The sequence below is a fragment of the Aotus nancymaae genome, unplaced genomic scaffold, assembly GCF_030222135.1.
Source record: "Aotus nancymaae isolate 86718 unplaced genomic scaffold, 86718_ANA_hifiasm-v0.15.2.pri h1tg000002l, whole genome shotgun sequence".
Taxonomy (NCBI): domain Eukaryota; kingdom Metazoa; phylum Chordata; class Mammalia; order Primates; family Aotidae; genus Aotus; species Aotus nancymaae.
In genome coordinates this window covers 59,956,867-59,973,950 of record NW_026988413.1, presented here as the reverse complement: position 1 = coordinate 59,973,950, position 17,084 = coordinate 59,956,867, and the positions used below count along the sequence as shown (strand labels likewise).

General features: G+C 32.5%; 1 protein-coding gene across 4 annotated transcripts in view; it reads left to right on the top strand.

The window, feature by feature from the left end:
* HGF (hepatocyte growth factor) overlaps window positions 1–16,234 on the top strand; it is a 78,323-nt gene extending 62,089 nt beyond the window's left edge. For 3 of the 4 annotated variants that reach the window (XM_012466186.2, XM_012466187.3, XM_012466185.3), the window contains 7 exons: window positions 3,291–3,329; window positions 4,574–4,670; window positions 7,631–7,705; window positions 8,566–8,706; window positions 9,236–9,342; window positions 9,446–9,591; window positions 12,501–16,234. In XM_012466186.2, coding sequence (XP_012321609.1) covers window positions 3,291–3,329; window positions 4,574–4,670; window positions 7,631–7,705; window positions 8,566–8,706; window positions 9,236–9,342; window positions 9,446–9,591; window positions 12,501–12,677 — 782 coding nt within the window. In that variant the 3' untranslated portion in view covers window positions 12,678–16,234. Of the gene's footprint in view, window positions 1–3,290; window positions 3,330–4,573; window positions 4,671–7,630; window positions 7,706–8,565; window positions 8,707–9,235; window positions 9,343–9,445; window positions 9,592–12,500 lie in introns of those variants that run through there. The other variant, XM_064375037.1, reaches the window with a different exon arrangement.
* The last annotated feature ends 850 nt before the right edge of the window (window positions 16,235–17,084 follow it).

Genomic DNA, 17,084 nt, shown 5'->3' with positions numbered 1-17,084 from the left:
ATATTTATCTTTAGAAGATTTGAGTTCTTATTATTTATATATCTGCAGAGACTGTATAAATCATTTTCACACTGTACAGTTCTCTTACAAAACATGTAAAGGTTTTTATTCATTTTTTTCTAATATGCTTACAAACTAATATTGTATATATTTTTAAGTTTATAAAATATGCAAACATAAAAATGTAGAGGTTCCTATATGATTAGGTATATACAGACATACTTAGTATACCATTTTAGAAAATTGTAATTAACTACTAAGAGTGTCATGGTTAAGAACTTCAATCCAGACTTGCTAAGAATGCCAGATCCATCATTTTGTAAGTACCTTGGGCAAGTTACTAAACCCACTTAGAACCCACAGTGTTTGCAGTATTTTATAATAAAAGAATCTAGTATATGGGGCTATTGTGAACAGTGTCTGTTGCCTAGTAAACAGTCAAAACCTTCCATCTCTATTTTTTTTTTTTTTTTTTTTTTTTTTTTTTTTTTTTTTTTTTTTTTGAGACGGAGTTTCGCTCCCGATACCCAGGCTGGAGTGCAATGGCGCGATCTCGGCTCACCGCAACCTCCGCCTCCTGGGTTCAGGCAATTCTCCTGCCTCAGCCTCCTGAGTAGCTGGGATTACAGGCACGCGCCACCGTGCCCAGCTAATTTTTTTTTTGTATTAGTAGAGACGGGGTTTCACCATGTTGACCAGGATGGTCTCGATCTCTTGACCTCGTGATCCACCCACCTCGGCCTCCCAAAGTGCTGGGATTACAGGCTTGAGCCACCGCGCCCGGCCCCATCTCTATTTTTTATGTATTCATTCATTATTGTTTATTGAGCTGCTATTGTGTACAAAGCCATATATAACATACTAGGTTTATAAAAATATTAATACTGCTTCTAAATTTCAAATAGTTCATGGTATATAAGGGATACATTTGTGTAAACAATTACAAAGCATTATAATCATGTAATGCGCATATATGAACAATATATAAAGTGAGAATATGAACATAGATTTCTTCATGGAGAAATAGATGATGTTCATAAAGTTTTGAAATTGAGTTAAAACTTTAAGAAGAGTAGGAGAAAGTTTTCTTTATGTTTTCAGGGAGAGTCCATGTTTGGTTCTGAGGAGACACACACACACACACACACACACACACACACAAACACACACCCCTACTCTTCCATGGGTAAAACTTTTATCACTGACATGTTTTATTCAAATTTAAGTTGAACCAATACAAAATAGTTATTGTATCACATTTTTTTTAGACATGAGTCTGAAAGTAGTGTGGAATAGATAGTGGTAAAAGTAAAGGAAGAAAAGTGAGAATAGTATTTGATAGTGAAATGGAAAAGGCCTAGAAAGCAGTTTTTCAAGTTTTATTCCAGGCACACAACAGAAGAACCTAGAATGCCTTATAAAAATGAAGAGTCCAGCCACCAGCCCAGAATCTCCAGAATTTTAATTTTAAATGGTATTTCGGTTTATGCTAAAGTGTGAGAAATACTGGATTAGAGAAAGCAAAACATATACATTACTATTAATTATTAAAACCCAAAATGTATAATATCTACAAATTTTTAAAACTAAATATATTGGTAAGATACAAGAGTTAAGTAAGCATTTTGTTGATCTATTAGCTTAATGCTTAGAAATAAGAGACTTAATATACAAGTAAAGCTAGAACAAATAACCCAGTCTTTCTCATCACAAAATAAAACATAAATATCTACTTTTTTACTTTAACATTTTCAAGTATTTGACTTATGTGGAAAACCAATATCCCTGATGTTTTAGTTGCCATAGTCTGCCTCAATCTTAACTCATATTTAAAAACTAAAACACTGACCTCAGCTAACTGACAAGCCCTCCTCTAGGATAAGCTACGGGGAAAGAGAAATGATGAATTTTGTATGTTCACCATTACCCTATTCATTTAAAATATCTAGATCTGGAAAATGAACATAAATAAGTATGTATTAATTCTCACAATTGTCCTTATAAATAACAATAACATTGGCATCCATTTCAAAGGAATCCCTATGCATTATTGCTTTGTTTCTGGCTTATTTGAGCTCAGGGCATTTCCAGGGATTAACAACCATCTGGGTCTAAATAGTGCCTGACTGAACTCTAGGCCATCAATTCTGAATACTCAGACATTAAGCTCCAGGAAATGTCTTGTGTCTCATTCATTACAGCATAAGTATTTCAAAATCTTTGCATCTTCCAAGCATCTCTCTTTTTTTGTGGCGATTAAGCCCCAGTAGAGATGAAAAAGTAGTAAGCTACAGGTTTTAATTAGAATTAATTTGTAGTTTTCAGTGTTCTCTTTTTTCCATACTTTTTTTAACTAGCATCTGGAAAAATCAATCCTTGAAATATTCAAACAACAAAGCATAATTATATTTTGTTATTCCTCTTTTTCCATTAGTGACATTGGTTTCTATCTTCTAGAATCCTTGCAGAGATGTATGAAGTTTGTATAGTTGCAATTATTCTTATCATATAAAAATAAAAATTTTCAGAAAAAATTTAAATGATTCAAATTACAGAAGCAAAATGGCCTATCTACATGAAAAGTCCAAGTAGACGATAATGAACACAAGTCCTATTCAATGGAATGAATGTTCATGGTGTAGTATGTTGGACAACTTTGTGGATCCAGACAGCTCCTTGATGCCAGCAGTGTAATTCAAGTGGCCAGTGATCATCACAACACACACCTGAGAGCCTCCACAGTCATAAAATAGGGCTCTGTTCATATCACCTAGTACCAGTGGGCATATACTTACAATATTATCCAGTAAAAGTGATGCATAATTACTCAAAAGAGCTTACATTTTATCTCTGAATAAAATTTCAAGAATTTTAGTAAATTGGCCAGGCATGGTGACTAATGCCTATAATCCTAGCACTTTGTGAGGCAGGTGGATCATTTGAGGTCAGGAGTTTGAGACCAGCCTGGCCAACATGGTAAAACCCCATCTTTACTAAAAATACAAAAAGTAGCTGGGTGTGGTGGTGTGCACTTGTGGTCCCACCTACTTGGGAGGCTGAGTCAGGAGAACCACTTGAACTCGAGAGGGGGAGGTTGCAGTGAGCTGAGGTAGAGCCACTAGACTCCAGCCTGGGTGACAGAATGAGGCTCTGTCTCAAAAAAAAAAAAGAAAAGTATTTTAGTAAATTATTGAATTCATTGATACTTGGATTTTAATATATAGTTGGCTTTATATAACAGAAATATGCATGTATGAATTATGTATTTATCTATACATTTGTTTTTACAGGTGAAGGTGATACCACACCTACAATAGTCAATTTAGACCGTAAGTAATCTTCCACAATGTGAAGTATATTCTGAGTCTCTCTTTGTATATCAGAAATGATGTCATTATGTCCTTCATAGAAAATTGTCTGTATTAGCTTTCATTATAAGAAGAAGCTAATTTATTTATTTTTACTTTTTAAAATATATTTTTCTATGCATAGCTGTAAAGGAGTTTCAAAGTCAACTACCTACTGAATATGAAAATTCAATTTTCTTGTCAAAAATCTATAAGATGGTATATGTGATTCTGAAAAGAAAGTTTATATTTATTTGGGGCTCAATGTGTATAATGGACCACCTTTATATATACCATGCTTTAATAAAATTAGGATGCTGGAGTCAGAAAGGATGAAACCCGAAAGTTGGAAAGTTATTCAGTGCCTCTATTCTACTCTATCTGTAAACTTTTCTGCATGCCCTGCAGTCCACTGGGCACAAGATGACACAGTCTGAGATACTCAGTTAATCCTCAGTTTAAGAATCTGTTGGGAGGCGCTTCTATTTTATTTTCACATATTTCTTGAGCTGAAGGAAGTTACTCAAGTGTTTTTGATTTAAGATACCACCTGCTGTGCCCCAGGCTCAGGAAGCAAATGGAAATCTATTCTAGACCATGGGCAGAAGTAGAGAGGATAAGACGAGGAGGACAGAGGAGTGTGAGGAAAACATTTACTTCGATGAATTCTAGATTATGTCTTTGAACATAATTGTTTACATATGATAATTATATCATTTGGATATGATTTCAAAAAATCAAATGTTTGTAAGACATATCAGGTAAATCTACAATCTGTGCAAATTCAGAAGTAATAACCAAGTAAAGCTTGGTTTTATTTTTTTTCACTGAAGCTATTGATTTCTACTGACCTTTGTAAAAATAACCATTGTAAGAAAGCTTGGTTCATTTTCTGTTGAGGCTGGTGAGGGCAATATAACATTAGTGTTAGACCAGAGGAACTTGGTATTAGTGCATTGTGAGCAAAGCCACTGTCGCTATCATGGCAATCCAGTCTGCTTTGAATTGATTTGTTTTTCTGTTACTCAACTTCTTAGATGAGGATGACAAGTGTCAGGGGCTTACTATAATACTGCAGTCATATAAAACTACTCTTGCTCCAAACTGTTCTTTTGACACAATAAGAATAGTTACATTTGTCTAATTATTATTGCATTTAAGAAAACTAAAAGGCACTCATTATTTCAAATTGTTATTTTAAAATGTTATGTTTGGTCCTCTTTTAGATCCTGTAGTATCTTGTGCCAAAACGAAACAATTGAGAGTTGTAAATGGGATTCCAACACGAACAAATGTAGGATGGATGGTTAGTTTGAAATACAGGTAATTACTAATAGATGCAAACCATGCATATCCAGATTATGTGCAAAAGTCATATTCCCAGAATTATGGACACGTGGTTATGAAGGTTGTATCCTCTCCAGGGCACTCGATGAGGCAGTAAAAGAGGAGCCCGATTACATTCTCCTTGCCAAATAGTAATCTCTGGACTGCAATTTCTGCTTCCAGAGGTAGTGCCTTTTGAAATCGTCACAAGGGTCCCATATGTGTTGGCATTGTCCCTGATTCCAAGAAATACTTTTGTTCTGATTAAGCAAAAAAAAAAAAAAAAAAAAAAAACAGAGGACCTATTGAAAACTTTAATATTACCATAGTAGTTATGATACTTGTTATTATATTTCTAATATAGGATACTATGGGTTTATTTTCTAACATGTTTATGCATCATTATGTCAAAACATTTATATTTGTTTTTAATTTCTGACTTTTTCCTTGTCTATCAAATGAAAAAGGACAATTTTAAATTCTTGAGTATTTTATCATTACAAAAAAATGCCAACAGTTAAATAGTCTTGATATTACAATAATCAGTGGAGATACAAAATTATTGATATGTCTATTTCTCAATGCTCTTAGGAGTCAATGAGATGTCCTCCATAAAATCACTTTGTAAATCATATTGTTAGAGAAAATTAAGCTGAGTAATTACATCATAAGAATTAAATATTGAAAATATAAGTTAACTTAAAATCTGATCTTACAACTTTCATATACTACATATATTATTCTGTATGTTATTTGGAATGCTGAAATATTTATGTCTTTGGCTATCCCTATCAGAACCTCGCCATGCAGGAAACCCCAAGATACATTTGAATTTGAGCCACATTGTCTTGTTTTCTAGATACCTCATGCTTCTTCCTCCAAACCTTTATGCAGTTGTTCCCACCATACATTGTGGCTTTTTTCCTCCATGTTTTATGCCTGAATATTCTTTCCTGTTCTTCAAATCTCAACCTAAATATCCCCTTTTAGAATACCCTAATGTTCCTTCACCCCTAGCCTCCTAGAGAAAAAGAAAGTATATCTGTTACTATTATTAAATCACAGTGACATTAGAATAGAGACAACTTGAAATGGAAGTCCTTTTATGAATAAACCGATTCTTGGAAAGCAAGAGGTTATAGCCTTTGATATATGTGACTTTAGATGACCATAATGTTGTAGGAGATGGCTTAAAGTTCTTTTTTAGTATACCCTTTTCTCTGAGAAAATACAGGAAAAAAAAGTACACCCTTTTCTCAAGGAATAGCTCATCAGATTTCATATATATTTATGCCAATAATTGTAGTATAGCTGTCCTAACTGTGTAGGACTAAAATAGAATTGTGAAAGTAACCAGAATATTAAAGTTGAGTGTGCAGTACGAGGATTTAATAAAGACTTTATAATTCTGTTAGAGTGTTTAATTTTCTTAATTATAGAAATCTTTCAAGAGGCTGGATGTGGTGGCTCATGGCTGTAATGAGCACTTTGGGAGACTGAGGCAGGCATATCACCTGAGGTCAGGAGTTCGAGACCAGCCTGACCAACATGGTGAAACCCCATTTCTACTAAAAATACAAAAAAAAAATTTAAGCTGGGTGTGGTTGTGGGTACCTGTAATCCCAGCTACTCAAGGAGGCTGAGGCAGAAAAATTGCTTGAACCTGGGAGGCAGAGGTTGCAGTGAGCTGAGATCACCCCATTACACTCCAGCCTGGGCAAACAAGAGAGAGACTCCATCTCAAAAAACAAACAGGAAAGAAAAGAAAAGAAAAAGAATGGAAGGAAGGAAGGAAGGGAGGGAGGGAGGGTGTGAGGGAGGGAGGGAAAAGGAAATCTTTCAATAATCCATATTTGAGATAATTGGTGATTCTTTGCTTATCTTATAACCCCAGAGAATAAAAGACATATACTAATACGTCTAAATTATATTTTCCAGTAAGAGAATTCACAAGGATACTGATTTGGTCATCTCCATTTTTGGAGAAGCAGGTGAAGCCATTTTTCCATCAGATCAGAGTACTATAAATTTTTTTGAATTTTTTTTTCCTTTTAAAATCCAAGTTCTTAGCAACAACAGCTGCTTAGTTATTCTTCCAAAACTCATACTGAGAAGGAGAGAAATTAAAAGTCAGTATATATTCTTATCCTCCTGTGTGGTAAAAGCCATAAATAACTATGGTCTCAGTCTGGGAATCTTCTAGTATTACCCTCTGAAGTACTGAACATCTGTACTCTTTGGAAATGTAAATAGTGAAAAGTTGTACTTTTTCCATGTCTCTGCCAAAAAAGAATGGGTTTAAGATTTTGGATATCAGCAAACAAATGTACTAGCACTCACCATTCTCTACAAACATTTTACAATTTCCTAAATGATCTGTCTTGCAAAATTGTTTTACTTTAGACATGAAATATTATATTGCTGTTCCTATACTGAAGAAAGAAATTTATTCAGTTATATTTTAAGTTAATATATTGAAACTATATAATGGTAGTAGAAGAAGGAAATAGTGTACAAATAAAATTGCTACCACTGGATGTTTTCAGAGTTCAAATAGGAACTCAGCTTTGCATTTCTCATAAGCAAACACTGAATTTAAAATAAGTTCACATTTTAAAAAGTTCTAATTATCCTATATTTGTAGCACATATGTTTTCTCACAAGGATAGATGCACATACACACGAATGGGGATGGCTATTGATGTGTAATAACTGAGCTCTTTAGACTACACAAAAGTAAAATTGATTCTATAAATTTGTAGTCCCATTACGAAAGAAAGTCTTAATTCTACAATCACCAAATATCATAAGAGAGCTTCTTATTTTATTTGTTGGGTTAATTTCTATATTTTCCTCTGCAGTGCATTTATTTTTAATAAATGGAGCCACAGGCTTTGCATTAAATTGGCAGTCACTCTTTCTGCACAGATGTTGTTTCTCTTTCGTCTTTTTCACAGAAATAAACATATCTGCGGAGGATCATTGATAAAGGAAAGTTGGGTTCTTACTGCACGACAGTGTTTCCCTTCTCGGTAAAGTGTTTTTGAAACTAGTATTATTTTTAGGCTTTAAAATTGATATGTCTTCCACTTCGCTCCTAAGGTTATAATTGTATTCATTTTATAGTGATTTACCAGTGGGGTAAACAAATTATTTTAGTTTTAGAATTTGGCTTACAAACTTACTTTGACTTCACTATATTTACTTAAAAGACACTACTTCAGTTCACCTCTTTTCACAATTAGCATTACTCTTGGGGGAAGATTTTGCTAGAATTATGTAAATGTTTTATATCCCAACTTTCTACTTGTACCTTATATTTCTAGATATAATTTCCTTTTTTTCTAAATTATCAACAGGCTTTTTTTAATCCTCACTTCTTTTTCCTGTAGAGTCAGAGTCAGGATCATCCTGGGCATAATTTTCAATGAAAATTAGCCTGAGGAAAAGATAAAGAGGCAACATTCCTAAACTTCCTTCCTGCTTCTCAGCAAGGTCACTTTGATTTTGTTTGTAGAAAAACTTCAACCCTTGTTACCAAACAAAATATATACACAGCTGAGATAAACAAAGCAAAATTTTCAGAAAAAATTATAATTCATGTAAAGTGCTTTACCTGAGCATTTTTCACAAGTGACTTACTCTAGCAAGCATAAGCGAGTTTCTAAAATAATCATTTAGAATCTCAGCAATTTAAAGCCTCTTTCTGCTTATGTATGTTTGTAGTATTCAGAATATCCCATAACAAATGGGTTGCTCTTTATCATACTTTGAATTGAATTTTAAATTCAGGTTATGTGCCTTAATAGTCTAAAATAACAATACATAGGAATAATACTACACAATTTGGAATTATTATATTTTACATTTAAAGCTTTATCCTTAAAAACAGAGACTTGAAAGATTATGAAGCTTGGCTTGGAATTCATGATGTCCATGGAAGAGGAGATGAGAAACGCAAACAGGTTCTAAATGTTTCCCAGCTGGTATATGGCCCTGAAGGATCAGATCTGGTTTTACTGAAGCTTGCCAGGTTAGTTACTTTAGATTTTGTATTTTTCACCTGGACTAGAATTGTTGGAGCATTATCTTCAGCTGTGTGGCAATTCTTTCTCTCTCACACAGATGCATTATAAAAGCATATGTCAACATGCTATATATATATGCTTATATGTGTGCTTACAGGTCTCTCTGTATAGAGAGATGGGCCTTTGCAAAACTGTAAGAAATGAATAACTAACATTGGCCCAACAGTCTGATCAGTTTGTTTAAAAATGGAAACTTAGCAGTTATTTGATAACTTTCAAATGTAAAATAATTCATTTAAAAAATAGCATCGACATTTATTCTTAAATATTGGCAAATATATGACTCATTTCTTTACTACCTATTCCAAATTGCATCATTATATTTGGACATTCCCACCTTTTTTTTTTTTTTTTTTTAAGAAACAGGACTTCATTCTCTGTAAATGTCATATTAAACATGAACACTGCATTTAATATGTTAATTTTGTGTTGAATCCAGTTGGGAGTACTTACCATTGTATTTTGTGTTTTCAGGCCTGCTGTCCTGGATGATTTTGTCAGTACAATTGATTTACCTAATTATGGCTGCACAATTCCTGAAAAGACCTCTTGCAGTGTTTATGGCTGGGGCTACACTGGATGTAAGCTAGTTTTCAAAAGATGAAGCCATATTTATTTTACTTAAAAAAGAAAACATTTGCCTTTGTTTTCTCATCTTACTGTATGTTTTTTGCATCAATCTAGTGATCAACTATAACGGTCTGTTACGAGTGGCACATCTCTATATAGTGGGAAACGAGAAATGCAACCAGTATCATCAAGGGAAGGTGATTCTGAATGAGTCTGAAATATGTGCAGGGGTTGAAAACATTGGATCAGGACCATGTGAGGTAAAAAGCAAGTTATTTAATAAGGAGAATGTGATTAATAGCTTGGTGTTTCATGCTTATTTTTTTGTTTTTCTCAAATCAAAAAAAATGTATACCAACCTGTTCTAGGAGAGAGGAATTGGAAAATTTACTCTGTAATATTCTGCATTTCTTTTAACTAAACAGTGAGATAACCAATGTTTTATTAGCAGCAAACTATGATGACATTTGTCTCTCAAAAAACAATAAATGTGTAGACCTGGAATTCTAAGGGAGAGCTATTCAAATGAGAAGTATCCAAATCAGTTTGATCAATAGTTTGCATTTTTCTAATGTTTTTCTAAATTTATCTCATCTTCCCAAATTATCTCTAAGTGAACCTCACTAATTATATCATTCGGAGACACCTGGCTTTAAACTTTTAAATCTCTTTTTGGGTAAGCTGGTCTCTCTCTTGCTCTGTGTATGTGTTTATACAAATTATATTTTAAAAAATCTAAAGGTCAAAGTTTGTGACTTTATGAGTTTGGACATTTCACTTGTTAGGCAACTGTTATTTCAGCTTGACAATGTTTCTATCTCTATTTTACACAGACAAGCTGTTAAGCTGTTATTTTAGTTATATTTTGAATGTGAGAGACATTCTCCAAGCTTCAGGGCTGTGAGATTATGGAATGCTGTGTGTGGCAAAGGATGAAATGAGTTCAATGATAGTGAAATGTCTTTTGATATGTAGGAAAATGCCTGCTGGAAGTATGGAACATAAATATGTGTTGAAATGCAATTTTTATACACCTTGCTCTGAGATTTTATTTCTGAAAAGAAGAGAAAATGTTTACTGGTTACTAAGTTAGTTTTTAGAACTGCTTAAAGCTGATATGGTTATAAACATTACATGTTTATAACCAGTTTCAAATTTGTTGCCTTTCTAGTAAATCATGAACAATAAAACCACTGTTCATTATAACAAGGAAAAATTTACTAGGAGAAAGTAATGTTTTAAAAAGTAAAATCAATAAGCATCCAGTAAACACAGAAGTTTCTAACTAGACCCAACCTTACAGATCATCTAATTATTGTCATTACTAAAACCAAATTTGACAGCTGCTTTTGAAGAATAGTCTTTAATCTGGGTTATCAACTATATATTCTTCATTTCCCTTCTTTAGCTTGAATTATTTATCTCTATATATGTTGTTTTTAACCTTATTGATAAGACTTGACCTCAAATAGATTCTGCCATGTCTCAAAAATGTATTTATCCTCCAGAATGTTTTTAAAAATACATATGTCACTGACATTTAAATTAAGGTAATTTAACCACTGAAATAAATTTGAAGGAGATCTCTCCCAAATGTTTGTATAATAGCAGTGACATCACATTTAGTGAAAGTCTCCAGAGTGAATTACTTTGAGGAGTTCATGTCAGTAATCACTAGTGCATTTGTCTAAAAATCAGCTTTATTGCCTCACCTGGCATAGTTTATGCAAAGTCTCTTGGAATAAACCATTTTTCTTTACTGTTTGATATTCTACTTTACCCCTAACTTGGTTTTCCCTATCATAGAATGCCAATGGCTTTCTTCTTTCCATTTGAATCACAGAAGTTAATTTTGCAGTAGTTTCCCCCATTGCTGTTGGGGGGAAATTAAGTTAGTTCCAAACACTCTTCTGCATATAAGGATGCCAGAAGCCAGCCACTGCATTCTTAGGAGGCTACATGGTTCATGAAAGTGGTGCAGCACAGTTGTAGTGGTTATATGTTTATTTATATTTACTTATATATTTGCATATTGTATTTGTATGAATAAATAAAACCATAAATGAATATATGTATGTATATATACACAACACAAATAAAGCCATCTGTTCATCTTTCATCTATCCATATCTGATGAAGCAACAGGCTTACCATATAAGAAATGCCATGAAATCACAGGACACCCTACAGAAAGAAGGGTATAAAATATAAATATAACTATATTAACTACTAATACCAGCAGTAAGTGGAAGAATATTCCTTGCCTGGAAAAGCCATTTCAATTAACAGAATTATTTTGTTGACTACATGTTTTTAATTTAACTTGTTAAGATCATCTAGGGCAGGACTGGGAGAAGCAAAAAAAAAAAAAAAAAGTTTTAGAAATAAGAGAAAATGTAATGCAGTTTAGTTATTAAAACTGTATAATTGCCAGGGCACGGTGTCTCACGCCTGTAATCCCAGCACTTTAGGAGGCCGAGACAGGCGGATCATGAGGTCAGGAGTTTGAGACCAGTCTGACCAACATGGTGAAACCCCGTCTCCTAAAAATACAAAAATTAGCTGGGCATGGTGGCATGCGCCTGTAATTCCAGCTACTCAGGAGGTTGAGGCAGGAGAATTGTGTGAACCCAGGAGGCAGAGGTTGCAGTGAGCCGAGATCACACCACTGCACTCCAGCCTAGGTGACAGAGCGAGACTCGGTCTCAAAAACCAAAAACAAAACTGTATAATTCCAAGTTATTTTCTTTTTTCTTTGTTTTTTCTACATGTTCCAAATTTTCTATATTGAACATATATTGAACATAAGAAGATCAAAATAAATGTAAAATCTATCTTATTAAATAGGTACCAATTGTTATATGTTAGTCTACATCCAACAAAAGCAACACACACTTAAAAGGATGAGTGACTATTTTGGAAAAGGCAAGTCATTTTTAGGTGAATGCACATAATAGAACACTTTGAACTTGTATTTTTCTCAGTCTTGGCTAATTCAGTAGAAAGTCAACAAATGGTTGAGTACACTAATTTTTATATCTTCATATTTCAGTTGCAGTTATTCCTTTTCTGTATACATCTCTGAGATGCAAATCCATATGGCATAATGTTAATGAACAATTATTTTTAATTTCTAATAATACCTTGTTTTTGTATGTCTTACTCCTAGGGGGATTATGGTGGCCCACTTGTTTGTGAACAACATAAAATGAGAATGGTTCTTGGTGTTATTGTTCCTGGTCGTGGATGTGCCATTCTAAATCGTCCTGGTATTTTTGTCCGAGTAGCATATTATGCAAAATGGATACACAAAATTATTTTAACATATAAGGTACCACAGTCATAGCTGAAGTAAGTGTGTCTGAAGCACCCATCAATACAACTGTCTCCTACATGAAGATTTCAGAGAATGTGGAATTTAAAATGTCACTTACAACAATCCTAAGACAACTACTGGAGAGTTATGTTTGTTAAAATTCTCATTAATGTTTATGGGTGTTTTCTGTTGTTATGTTTGTGTTATTTTGTCAATGTTGAAGTGAATTAAGGTACATGCAAGAGTAGTAACATATCTCCTGAAGATACTTGAATGGATTAAAAAAAGACACAGGTATAATTGTTGGATGATAAAGATTTAATGGGAAAAAATTCAATCTCTCTATGCTGCTTACTGAAGTTGGTTTCTTAATAATGAGCAAACCATAAATTAAATATTATTTTAACCTCACCAGAACAATTTATACCTTGTGTCCCTTAATTGTAGCCCTATATTAAATTATATTACATTTCATATGCCATATGTTATATTTCATTCATTTCTCCTCACCATGTATCCTGCAATACTGGTACACGAACACACTTTTTACAAAACCAATACCAATGTACACATGCCTAGGTGCACATGTGCATGCACTACAGTTTAAATTATGGTGTACCTAATGTAACTCCTAAATATTTTAGAAGTGTGTACCTAAAGTTTACCAAAAAAAAAAAAAAAGAAAGAAAGAAATCTCTAAAGACCAGTAGAAATATTAAACAATGATGCAAGATCAAAATGACTAGCTAATTCTCCACACATAATCTGCAGATGATCTTCTTTGGTTGGCATTTCAGGTGTGACCATCCCCCACAGAGTGAAATAACACCTATTCTAGGTGTTTACAAGTATTTATTATCCATTTCAGGTAGTTTCTAATTCTTAAAGGAAAGAGGATAATAGTTCTATTTGTGTTATTTGTTTCCTCCAAACTTAAGGCCACTTATTTACACAAGATATTTGTAGATCTATGTTCCTAAAGCATTTCTTAAATGCCCAGATCAGTATCTAATTGAAGAAGTTTAAAATTGTTTAGTCATTAAAATAGTATTTAAATAGGTTGATTCTAAGACTTGTTGCTGTGATTGGCAGAAGCTTACTGCCTTTAATTTTTAAAAAATTTAAGAGAAAAACTTCCATGTCTCCAAAGTTTTGTAAATACCCTTCATCAAGTCATGCATTAAAGTATATATTGGAGAAAAACATATTTCTTAACCTGGAAGATTTTAGCCTAATAAAGCTTGTTTGAAGTAAAAGAAAACTTCTAAAAGGAAAGAAACTAGTTTGTTTAAACTCTGTATTCATTTATTTTTCTGAAGTATAGTTGAATCTGTTGAATCAGACATTTTATCAAGATATCTTCATTTCTTAATTTCATTTTACAAAGATCTTTCCTAATGCCATATGTAATGGTCATTTAAATTTTCTGTATAACAGCCAAATTATCATATTTATTATTGTATTTGTCATGCTTAGCTAAAGATCATGTATTTGTTGAGAAATAGGATAACAAAAAGTAATAGGATAGGCTTTGATTTTTTTGCAAAAAATTTCCTGTACAAAATGCCTTTAAAAATAATTTTTTGAATGGTGTCAATATAGTATCCCCATTTCTCTGACTTAGTTTTCTTGAATGATTTTTATCAAGGCCAAGTCCCCAAACGATTCCCTAACAGCTCTTTAGAATACTGTTCAATCTGGACTAAAATGGTTTTAAGTTTATGGAGCACTTAGTCTTAGTCCACAAAATATAGGGCAGCAAGTCCAGAAGTGCTGACAAAAGTTGTTTTATTTTTTGCGTAAAATGTGTGCTGGTATCAAGAAACTTAAAGTGGAAGCAAAAAGACGTCCAACTAGTTGCTAGCCTCCATCATCTTATCTGATTGTATTTCTCTTTCCCTTATATAATACACCATTATAAAAAGAATACCTAGAAATGTCAAGAGCATATTGCAAAATATAGAGTGTATATCATAGTTTCTTCTTGCTGAACCAGTGAAATTTTATTGTTGTATATAATGATATTTATACAACTTTTATAAAATTATAACACTTTTAAATACTCACATTTTAAAACTACTTCCTTTATGACTCTTCCTCTAAATTTCCTAAAAATACCAATAAATATTAGCTAGATACAAGATGAAGCTAAGTATTTAGACATTTTGAACCCAGTATTTTTCATTTTATTAAAGGCTAAAAACAATACCACCAATAAATCATCAAACAAACTGTAGAAAGTAATTCTTTCTTTGGGAGGCTCCTTTTGTGATAGAGGGACATGGGTGGAATTGACAATGAAAGTTAGATGAGCAAAGTGCATGTTATTTTAGGTGGTAGAATGGGTAGAGTCATGTCATTATTTGCTGGTGGAAGATACTCTTTACTAGGTGTTCTTTGCTGAATAAATTATTAAACATTTAAAAAAATTCAATAATCCATTTTATTTTGTGTCATTGACAAAAGGATCTTTTAAATCAGAAAGTTTCAGTGTGATTTCTGGTTTGACTGATTGAATAATGGTTATGTACTGTTATAATTGTAGACATTTTCTCATGTCTATCAGGAATTGAAGTATAAAACTAAAATATTTTTCATAATGCCTCTGCCGTGCAGAAGAAATGATAATCCTTTTGTATACTTCTTTAATTTTATTGTAAAATGTGTAATGACTTTTACCTATTTGCTGTGGGCAGGTCCTCAGTAATGTATATTGAGTCAATTTCTAGTTTTAATAGGCTTTTGCTTGCTATCTAAGTGTTTCAAATTATGGGAACTGTGAGATACTGGAAGGCAAGAAAATTAACAATAATGGCATGTGATAGCAAAATTGTATTTCACTTATTCCTGTGAATATTTCTTGTTGGTACCAATGGTACTGTACAAAGTGAATGTTGTAGCCACAACATTCTCTTTAAAAGAACACTGTCAAGAAGTGGGAAATTGCTGTCAGGCATTTCCTTGTTGTTTATAAACTTTTTTTTTTAAATAAATACTGGTTTTGCAATATAGAGATCATGTGGTAAAGAATGTTAATAAGCTCTTATACTAAAAAGCCTTAAATTGATTTATTAAGATTCAAAAAATACTATTTTAATTAATGATAGCCCATATATATAAACACATTAAAATAATAAAATTAATTTTGGTAAAAGGACCTGGCCTTTGTTTTTTAAATACATAATTTTAAAACAAATCACTTGTCATGATAAAGTCCAAAAAGAAGTTATCTTTCAACATTCAACTGAGTTTGGAACTAAGAATTTAGTAACATAAAAAAAAGTTGAAATTTTTTGGACCATATAAATCTTGACAGTGTAACTTTTAAGTAGGTTCATTTCCATTTGCACAGAAAGTTTCTGTATTTAGGAAACTGAAAATGAAATACTATGGATGTTTTGACTGTTTTTCTTGTATGTAAATAGGAAATTGATAAGCTGCCTATTGAGTGGTACAGCTGGATGCTTACCCAAAAAAGGGAACACTGTGGTTATGACTTGTATTATAAACTTTCTGTAGTTAATAAAGTTGTTATTTTTATAACCATGATTATATTATTATTAATAATAAAATATTTTGTCAAAATGCTTCTTTTCCCTGTTACAGTTATTTACATGTACATATTTGTATCTGTCTTAGGGCTTAAATGCAGAAAATAGCAACAACATTGACTTCACTGACAAAAGTTACATATACGCTCTTATAAGAAATATATAACTTGTTTAATAGGACTAGGACAAAAATTATAATTTGTTTAATGGGACTAAGACAAAAATTATTTTATTCTAACTAATATCCACAGCAACAGAGATGGTCTTCAGTAAACCATTAAACTCTATGCACTTTAGTTTCTCCCATTGTAAAATGTAACTATTCATTCTTCATATTTGCTAGAATGGTAGTATGCCGTAATTTGCCAATATATCCAAAATATTGCCATGAATTGTCACCTAATTTCCTTTCTCATGCCACTATATAATACAAAGGTGATTTTAAATTATGTAAGCACTTTGGGTATCTCTTTAAAGTGTGCATTCAGTGTGCATTCAACAAATAAGAATTCAATGGATTCCTTTAATTCAAATTGGAAGAACTAGTCAATGATCTAAGCAAAGAGAGCTCTATAACACCACTGATTATTTCAAAGTGTATTTTACTGCCTTTTTCCCTCAAAAGATTGCTGTATTAATTTATTCTGGCATAGATAGTGATCTCAAGTGACGATTAATGTGTCTAATTCTATAGCCCATATTAAAATATCTAATCTTTTAACTGATTATAAATAAAGCAAAATATATACACTTAATCCATTTATGGTGACAGTAAGAATATTTTAAATATTAATTGTTGATTTTTCTAAATTTTAACATTTTTTCTCTATTTTCTAGAATTCCATTCCATTCTAAACTTATATTCTGCTATTTTAATAGAAGAGTC